The sequence below is a fragment of the Hemiscyllium ocellatum genome, chromosome 30, assembly GCF_020745735.1.
Source record: "Hemiscyllium ocellatum isolate sHemOce1 chromosome 30, sHemOce1.pat.X.cur, whole genome shotgun sequence".
NCBI classification, from domain to species: Eukaryota; Metazoa; Chordata; class Chondrichthyes; order Orectolobiformes; family Hemiscylliidae; genus Hemiscyllium; species Hemiscyllium ocellatum.
Window position 1 is genome coordinate 2167900 of NC_083430.1, and position 10369 is coordinate 2178268.

Genomic DNA, 10369 nt, shown 5'->3' on the forward strand with positions numbered 1-10369 from the left:
ATTCGTCACTGTAAAGACCCTCGAAAAGAAAAACTTAGCTTTGTCGCCGTCGTTAAATGGAGATGCTTATGATTAAACTATTCCCTCACTAAAGGAATATTATCCAAGAAGCCACAGAATCCAATTCTGTTAAGATCTTGCCTATCTTAATAAGGTTGCATCCCATTTTCGCCGTTTCAAGGTTTGTGCTTAAACGAACCTTTATTATAGAAATGAATCGAACAAATCTGTTTTGAAATGTTTTCGATGCAAGTATTTCATTCCTTTTTTAAATAAGGTGACGAACATTCCACTATTCCAGATTTGGTCTCCTCAATGTCCACAAAGAAGCTATGAAGCTTTTTGGTTTTATTTTAAATTCTCTTTACAAGAAATGACAACTTGCTTAATCACTTCCATTAACTGCATACCACTTTAAAGAGATTCAAGTACAAGGACCCCCAGGTTGTTCGCCAACAATGTTGCTATATTTAAATATTTTGAACACTGCCCCCTCCAACCACACTCGCGTCCCCCCTCCCCCCCCACCTCGCCAAAATGGGCAGTCACACTTATTTTCATAATATTTCACAATGAAACTTTTTTTTGCCAATTCACGCATCCTGCATGTACAAGGTTGTTGATTCCCCATCTCGACCTCGACCTGAGTACTTCCTTTCCGAGTTTGCATCTTGTTTTTGATAAATTTAGTCTGAATGCATTCAACGTGTTCATCCACGTCATTAATATAGCCTAAAAATAATGGAAGATCGGATAACATGCTCAGTGGCAATTCACTGAAGACAAGGTGAACAGCCGAGAAAGTCCCTTTGATCCTTATTCTCTGCTTATGCTATTCACCTGGACTGTCTCAGACTCCTCCCTCCCCTTCCTAGACCTTTCCATTTCTATCTCGGGCGACCGACTCAACACAGACATCTATTATAAACCGACTGACTCCCACAGCTACCTGGACTACACCTCCTCCCACCCTGCCCCCTGTAAAAACGCCATCCCATATTCCCAATTCCTTCGTCTCCGCCGCATCTGCTCCCAGGAGGACCAATTCCAACACCGCACAGCCCAGATGGCCTCCTTCTTCAAGGACCGCAGATTCCCCCCAGACGTGATCGACGATGCCCTCCACCGCATCTCCTCCACTTCCCGCTCCTCCGCCCTTGAGCCCCGCTCCTCCAACCGCCACCAAGACAGAACCCCACTGGTTCTCACCTACCACCCCACCAACCTGCACATACAACGTATCATCCACCGCCATTTCCGCCACCTCCAAACGGACCCCACCACCAAGGATATATTTCCCTCCCCTCCCCTATCAGCGTTCCGCAAGGACCACTCCCTTCGTGACTCCCTTGTCAGATCCACACCCCCCACCAACCCAACCTCCACCCCCGGCACCTTCCCCTGCAACCGCAGGAAATGTAAAACTTGCACCCACACCTCCACACTCACTTCCCTCCAAGGCCCCAAGGGATCCTTCCATATCCGCCACAAGTTCACCTGTACCTCCACACACATCATCTATTGCATCCGCTGCACCCGATGTGGCCTCCTCTATATTGGTGAGACAGGCCGCTTACTTGCGGAACGCTTCAGAGAACACCTCTGGGCCGCCCGAACCAACCAACCCAATCACCCCGTGGCTCAACACTTTAACTCCCCCTCCCACTCCACCGAGGACATGCAAGTCCTTGGACTCCTCCACCGGCAGAACACAACTACACGACGGCTGGAGGAGGAGCGCCTCATCTTCCGCCTGGGAACCCTCCAACCACAAGGTATGAATTCAGATTTCTCCAGCTTCCTCATTTCCCCTCCCCCCACCTTGTCTCAGTCGGTTCCCTCAACTCAGCACCGCCCTCCTAACCTGCAATCCTCTTCCTGACCTCTCCGCCCCCACCCCACTCCGGCCTATCACCCTCACCTTGACCTCCTTCCACCTATCCCACCTCCATCGCCCCTCCCCCTAGTCCCTCCTCCCTACCTTTTATCTCAGCCTGCTTGGCTCTCTCTCTCTTATTCCTGATGAAGGGCTTATGCTCGAAACGTCGAATTCTCTATTCCTGAGATGCTGCCTAACCTGCTGTGCTTTGACCAGCAACACATTTGCAGTAGTTCACCAATCTCACCAAGCCTCAGGCAGAAGACTTTCAAGTTTTGAAAAAAAAAGTTGCATAATGAAATGGGAGTGACCAGTTCTTCAGGCTCAGGTATTCTTTGGTTTGGTTGGGAATGCAGTAGTGGGTGTGTGAAGAAAGGCTGCATTCTCTCTCTGACTTCATTCCTATGAGAACTTGTGTTCCATTTGTGCCAAGGGTTGTTTATGGGGATTGTTGCAGTATTTTGGTACAGCATCATTAAGTGGGGATAGTTTGTTGGATTTTCGGATAGGATAAGTTAGTTGGTATTCTGTTTTCTGTTTTTTGTGTTTCATTCAGTCATCTTGCAAATAAATTCTATTTTGTTTACAACTAGGTAGTTTGATCAGCTGATTCTCTCGTGGACTTTTCGCTGTACACTTGCTTAAAAGAAATGCAAAGTTACGGTCTGGGCTACCTACTTGAAATAGAACATAGAACATAGAAAAATACAGTGCAGTACAGGCCCTTCGGCCCTCGATGTTGCGCCGATCCAAGCCCAACTAACCTACACTAGCCCACTTTCCTCCATATGCCTATCCAATGCCCGTTTAAATGCCCATAAAGAGGGAGAGTCCACCACTGTTACTGGCAGGGTATTCCATGAACTCACAACTCGCTGAGTAAAGAATCTACCCCTAACATCAGTCCTATACCTACCACCCCTTAATTTAAAGCTATGCCCCCTCATAATATCTGACTCCATACGTGGAAAAAGGTTCTCATGGTCAACCCTATCTAAACCCCTAATCATCTTGTACACCTCTATCAAGTCACCCCTAAACCTTCTTTTCTCCAATGAAAACAGCCCCAAGTGCCTCAGCCTTTCCTCATACGATCTTCCTACCATACCAGGCAACATCCTGGTAAACCTCCTCTGCACCCGTTCCAGTGCCTCCACATCCTTCCTATAGTATGGCGACCAAAACTGCACACAATACTCCAGATGCGGCCGCACCAGAGTCTTATACAACATGACCTCAGGACTCCGGAACTCAATTTCTCTACCAATAAAAGCCAGTACACCATATGCCTTCTTCACAGCACAATTTACCTGGGTGGCAACTTTCAGAGATCTGTGTACATGGACACCAAGATCCCTCTGCTCATCCACACTACCAAGTATCCGACCATTAGCCCAGTACTCCATCTTCTTGTTACTCTTACCAAAGTGAATCACCTCACACTTACCTACATTGAACTCCATTTGCCACCTTTCTGCCCAGCTCTGCAGCTTATCTATATCCCGCTGTAACCTGCCAGATCCTTCCTCACTATCAACAACTCCACCGACTTTCATCTCATCTGCAAACTTGCTCACCCAACCTTCTAGCCCTTCCTCCAGGTCATCTATAAAAATGACAAACAGCATTGGTCCCAAAACAGATCCTTGTGGAACACCGCTAGTAACTGCACTCCAAGATGTACCTTTACCATCAACTACTACCCTCTGTCTTCTTCCAGCCAGCCAATTCCTAATCCAAACCTCCAACTCACCCTCAATGCCATACCTCCATATTTTATGCAGTAGCCTACCATGGGGAACCTTATCAAACGCCTTACTAAAATCCATATACACCACATCAACCGCTTTACCCTCGTCCACCTCCTTAGTCACCTTCTCAAATTTTCAATAAGGTTTGTGAGGCACGACTGGCCCTTCACAAAACCATGCTGACTATCCTTGATCACATTATTCCTATCCAGATGTTCATAAATCCTATCCCTTACAATTCTCTCTAAGACTTTGCCCACACCAGAGGTAAGCCTCACCGGCCTATAGTTACTCGGGTTATCCCTACTTCCCTTCTTGAACAAGGGAACCACATTTGCTATCCTCCAGTCTTCTGGCACTATTCCTGTAGACAACAAGGACATAAAAATCAAGGCCAATGGCTCTGCAATCTCCTCCCTTGCTTCCCAGAGAATCCTAGGATAAATGCTATCAGGCCCAGGGGACTTATCTACATTCACCCTTTCCAGAATTTTCAACACTCTTCCCTACATATCTCAAAGCCATCCATTCTCATTAATTGTGACTCAATATTCACATCGGCAACAATGTCCTCTTCCTGAGTGAATACTGACGAAAAGTATTCATTCAGTGTCTCCCCAATTTCTTCAGCCTCCACACGCAACTTCCCACTACTATCCTTGACTGGACCTATTCCTACCCTAGTCATTCTTTTATTCCTGATATACCTATAGAAAGCCTTTGGGTTTTCCCTAATCCTACCAACGAAGGACTTTTCATGTCCCCTCCCTTCTGCTCTTAGCTCTCTCTTTAGATCCTTCCTGGCTACCTTATAACTCTCAATCGCCCCAATTGAACCTTCACACCTCATCTTTACATAGGCCGCCCTCTTCCCTTTAACAAGGGATTCCAATTCCTTATTAAACCACGGCTCCCTCACACGACCCTTTCCTCCCTGCCTGACAGGTACACTCAGGTACAATCAAGGACACTCAGTAGTTGCTCCTTGAACAAACTCCACATATCGATTGCACCCTTCCCTTGAAGCCTACTTTTCCAAGCCACGCATCCTAAGTCATGCCTCATCACATCATAATTTCCCTGCCCCCAGCTATAACTCTTGCCCTGTAGTGCACACTTATCCCTTTCCATCACTAGAGTAAAAGTCACCGAATTGTGGTCACTGTCCCCAAAGTTCTCACCTACCTCCAATTCTAACACCTGGCCTGGTTCGTTACCCAGAACCAAATCCAGTATGGCCTCACCTCTTGTTGGCCTGTCTACATACTGTGTCAGGAAACCCTCCTGCACACATTGGACAAACACCGACCCATCTAACTACTCGAGCTATAGCTTTCCCAGTCAATATCTGGAAAGTTAAAGTCCCCCATAACAACCACCCTATTACTTTCACTCTTCTCCTGAATCATCCTCGCAATCCTTTCTTCTACGTCTCTAGGACGATTAGGAGACCTGTAGAAAACTCCTAACAGGGTGACCTCACCTTTCCTATTTCTAAGCTCAGCCCAAACTACCTCAGATGGCGAGTCTTCATCCATCGTCCTTTCCACTGCTGTAATACTATCTTTGACAAGCAATGCCACACCTCCCCCTCTTTTACCCCCACCTCTGACCCTACTAAAACATTTAAACCTTGGAACCTGCAAGAACCAATCTTGTCCCTGTTCTACCCATGTCTCCGTAATAGCCACAACATCAAACTCCCAAGTACCAACCCACGCTGCAAGTTCACCTACCTTATTTCATATACTTCTCGCATTGAAGTATACACACTTCAAGCCACCTTCCTGTTTACAGGCATCCTCCTTCGAGATTGATGCCTGGTTCCTAACCTCCCTACACTCCAGGTCCTGCACCCTAAAGCTACAGTCTAGGTTCCCATGCCCCTGCAGAGTTAGTTTAAACCCCCTGAAAGAGCACTAGCAAACCTCCCCCCAAGGATACTGGTGCCCCTCAGGTTCAGGTGTAGACCATCCTGTTTATAGAGGTCCACCTTCCCCAGAAAAAAAAACCAGTTATCCAGAAACTGGAATCCCTCCCTCCTGCACCATCCCTGTAGCCACACATTTAACTGCTCTCTCTCCCTATTCCTCGAATCTCTATCACGTGGCACGGGTAACAAACCAGAGACAACAACTCTGTTTGTTCTAACTCTGAGCTTCCAACCTAGCTGCCTGAAAGCCTGCCTAACATCCTCAGCCCTCTTCCTACCTATGTCATTGGTGCCAATGTTTTGAGAAGACTGGCATAACACTACAATTAGCCTATTTATTTCTGGACAATGGTTCAGTGATTTTTTTTGTGTCTTTCTTTACAATACAAAAGGACTTGAGTTAATTGTTATATGATTTGGAGCTGTCAGATTGAACTGGAGCTCTTGGAGTTAGTTCCTACTTGAATTGTTTCCCAGAGTACACAAAGTCTTTGCCAGTTCAAATGTGGTGCAGAGCTTTAATGCAATGAGCATTGGCCTTCATCTCAGATGTCCAGCCATATTAGCTCATAATTTTATCTTTAATATTCAGCTATAAATCAATTTTGTTTCGTGATAAGCCTTTAGAATAAACGCAAAACCACGTAATTGTAACCAAATACATGATCGAAACTGACAATAAATAATTGAGAACACAACAATGTTGAGGGAATTAGTGTAGGCTAGGACCAAGTATCAGAGTAAAAAATGAGGTCTGCAGATGCTGGAGATCACAGCTGCAAATGTGTTGCTGGTCAAAGCACAGCAGGCCAGGCAGCATCTCAGGAATAGAGAATTCGACGTGTCGAGCATAAGCCTGATGAAGGGCTTATGCTCGAAACGTCGAATTCTCTATTCCTGAGATGCTGCCTGGCCTGCTGTGCTTTGACCAGCAACACATTTGCAGCTCGGACCAAGTATCAGTTTAGTATCTATCATCACGACATTCATTTGATGGAAATGCACGTTTTGGGGTTGGGGACCATAGAATGTGCAGTGATCAGTACTTCGCCAATGTTACAAAGAAGACACCAAACATTGAGTTAATCCGTCTGCTCAACAAACTGCAACTAAGATGCATGTTGCAACTTTAAATCAGTCTCTGGAGAGTTTCATAAGCAATAAATGTACGACTCATTCAATCTGTCACGAACTTAAGTGTACACCTTGAAAAATTTTCTTACTTGCTAAAAGACAATGCACGGGCCAGCGAATGGACAATTCTACGCCATTTATTATCCCTTCCTCGCTATTATTGGTGTTCCAGGTAAGCTTTAACGTTTTCTTTCAAATCGCCAAAACCGCTGTCGCTTCCCATTTGGATTTTTATGATTATTTTTAGTATTGAGTACTCTTCTAATGTAAGCAACCTCAACTCCAAACCTATAAAGACATATAATATATGATATTGCACTGACTTATAGCTCCAGTTTGCTCTATGATAGTACGACACGTCATTTAATTTTCTATGGTATAATCCGTACAAAATCTTTTTATTGCTAAAGTGCTTGATGTGTGCTATGCACATTAGCAAATTGAATGTGAATGTAAAAGCTACAATTAATAAGTTTGCAGATGTCAATAAACTTGGTGTGGTTGAGAAAGAGCAAGATAGTCTCAGGCTGCAATTTGATATTGGTAAATTCGGAAGAGCAATGGCAGATGAAATTTAATCCTGTTCTTGCGAGGTTATGCATTGGGAGATCTAATAGGATAAGGACCAACAAAATGAGTGGCAGATCCCTAGGTTGTAATGAGCAAAAAAGGGACTTAGGTGTACAGCTGCAAGATCAACACATCACTGATGATGTTAGCAGAGGTCACCAGATTGATGAAGAAGGCATACAGGCTTGACTTCATACATAGGGGCATAAAATATCAGTGCAAGGAAGTCCATGTTGCAACTTCCTAAAACATTGGTTCGGTCACAGATTATGTACTGTGTGCAGTTCTAGACGGCATACTATTAGAAGGTCATCAATGCACTAGAGAGAGCGCAGGACATTCATCAGGATGTTGCTTTGGGTGATAATGCTCAGTTTTGAAGGGTGGCTGGATAGCATTAGAATCCCTACAATGTGGAAACAGGCCCTTCGCTCCAACGAGTCCACTCCAGCCCTCCAAAAAGTAACCCTCACAGACCCATTCCCTATATTTGCCCCTGACTAATGTATCTAACCTCCACATCCCTGAACACTATGGGTGGTTTAGAATGGGCAAACCATCTAAACTGCACATCATTGGATTGTGGGAGGAAACCGGAAGAAACCCACACAGCAAGAGGAGAAGGTGCAAAGTCCACACCTACAGTCGCCGTAGGCTAAAATGGAATTTGGCTCCCTGGCGCTGTGAGGCAGCAGTACTGAGCTACCGTGCTGCGTTTATTCCTCTTCGAGCAGAGCAGGCTGAGGTGGAATCTGATTGAGGTTTACTAAATTGTGAGGGGCACAGGTAGAGATGATCACGAGAATCAGATTCCCATGGCAGGCATGACAAAAACCAGAAGGCATAAGAATTAGAGTGAGATCTAAGAATTTTTTCAACAGAGCAGTAAAAATATGGAACAAGCTGCCCAAGAGAGTAATGTAGGCAGGTGCGCTCACATTTAAAAACATCTGGATAATCGCTGAAAAGGGCCGGGAATTCTGCCCGTAGTATAAGAGCATGCAAATGAGATTAGTGTAGTTTAGAGTTTTTCTGCATTGACATTGTGGGCTGAAGTGCATGTTTCTTTGCCGTATGACTGTCTTACTCTATGGAATAGGCAATGTCAGTACTATATTTTAATAAGGAGGAAGGCGTTTGGTAACGTATCCCAAGCTCAAACAACGGCCAAGATTGTAAACGGTCTCTGGTTTATTTAACAAAACCAGTTTCCAGAGATTACAATTTTGAAAGGAACAGAAGGGAAAGTTTCCTGATGCACAAACGCTTAACTGCAACAAAAAGTTGCTTATCTCGGAATGAATTCTAAATGAGCAGCCATGTCTTTGGAACAGAGTTGGAAAATGAATGCACAGGATATTTCAGTAGAATATTTGATTGGGAAATGTCTGTTTTTAAAATTAATTTGATACGTTTTGTTTTCATCTCACAGCCAACTTGATGGCGATCAATATCCTATCCCGTGAACGGTGCGGACTGTCCCGGTGCATCACTTACTACCTGGTGGCAATAGCAGTTGCTGATTTCTTTGTCATCGTTATGGCTGTCATCCTCAACCGGATCGCTGGTATCTATTTTCGAAACAGTATCTGGTCCGTAACGCCTTCTTGTGCACTCAGCACTGTGCTGGTGTACGCCACTCGCGATGGCTCGGTCTGGCTGACAGTGGCTTTCACCGCTGACCGTTTTGTGGCCATCTGCTGTCAGCGGCTGAAGACCACGTACTGCACAGAGAAAACTGCGTCGCTAGTCATAGGAATTGTCTGTGCCCTGAGCTGCATGAAGAATATCCCTTTCTACTTCATCTACCAACCACTGTACTTCTTGGATGGGGTGCCCTGGTTCTGTGACATTAAGATCAGCTACTACAATTGGCCAATCTGGCAGACCTATGACTGGCTGGATCGCATCTTAACCCCCTTTGTTCCATTCCTCCTTATCCTGTTACTCAATGCCCTGACCGTAAGATATATTCTGTTGGCTAGCAGAGCCCGCAAAAGACTCAGGGCTGCTGAGAATCGACAAGATCCAGGAATGGCTAATCGCAAGAAGTCCATTGTCCTGCTGTTTACCATTTCTCTCAGCTTCCTTTTACTGTGGGTGACCTATGTTGCACATTTTCTTTACGTGCAGATTGCAGGTGAGGCCTACTTCACTGGTCTGGATTTCAATGATCCACAGTACATCTTTCAAGAGATGACCAATATGCTTCAACTGCTCAGCTCCTGCACTAACATCTTCATTTATGCAGTAACACAGTCCAAGTTTCGACATGAGCTGAAGAATACACTTATGTATCCTTTCACCACCCTCGCTGTTCGCTTTAAACCAGTGAAAGAGCAATAAGCATTTTCATCTCTCCACTTGTTCTCATCTGATATATACTCTTGTCCGCCCCCAACCCAGAGACATTGTATCCCCTATAGAATCAGAAAGCATTTGTGTGATGACCCAGATATGCAACAACACCAGGCCGGGATTTCAGTGCAAAATGTCCCTGGTTTCTTGGGGAGAAGGATATCTGCACTATGTTGCTTACTGTTGTTTTCATATGACAAAGTGAATTTGGTCTTTGAGGCTGAACGCTGTTGATCTTCGGTGTTGCAAGTGTATTTGGAGTCCCATAAATACCCAAGGTAACTTTTCCTCTAATATTTCCTGGGAAGCAAATTTCCTGATAAATGCCTAGGTAAGATTTCCCCGCTCTTTCCACATGCACAAAATAAATACAGACAGAAGAAGTTCAAAGAAACGTAAAAAGATCTTTTTTAGATTAGATTACTTACAGTGTGGAAACAGGCCCTTCGGCCCAACAAGTCCACACCGACCCGCTGAAGCGCAATTCACCCATACCCCTACATTTACCCCTTACCTATCACTACGGGCAATTTAGCATAGCCAATTCACCTGACCCGCACATCTTTGGACTGTGGGAGGAAACCGGAGCACCCGGAGGAAACCCACGCAGACACGGGGAGAATGTGCAAACTCCACACAGTCAGTCGCCTGAGGTGGGAATTGAACCCGGGTCTCAGGCGCTGTGAGACAGCAGTGCTAACCACTGTGCCACAGTGCCGCCCACTGTTGGCAATCTGTACCAAG

At 45.3% G+C, this 10369-nt stretch overlaps 1 protein-coding gene across 1 annotated transcript; it reads left to right on the forward strand.

Moving 5' to 3' along the window:
* The first annotated feature begins 6799 nt into the window (after window positions 1–6799).
* Window positions 6800–9613, forward strand: LOC132829785 (probable G-protein coupled receptor 139). Its single transcript, XM_060847150.1, has 2 exons — window positions 6800–6869; window positions 8700–9613. Exons 1-2 carry the CDS (start codon window positions 6800–6802, stop codon window positions 9611–9613), a joined length of 984 nt encoding a protein of 327 aa, XP_060703133.1.
* The last annotated feature ends 756 nt before the right edge of the window (window positions 9614–10369 follow it).

Excerpts from the sequence above, each read along its gene's own strand:
- LOC132829785 (XM_060847150.1), top strand. The coding sequence starts at position 6,800 with ATGCACGGGCCAGCGAATGGACAATTCTACGCCATTTATTATCCCTTC. Across the intron at positions 6,870-8,699 it reads CGCTATTATTGGTGTTCCAG|CCAACTTGATGGCGATCAAT; the intron begins GTAAGCTTTAAC and ends TTCATCTCACAG.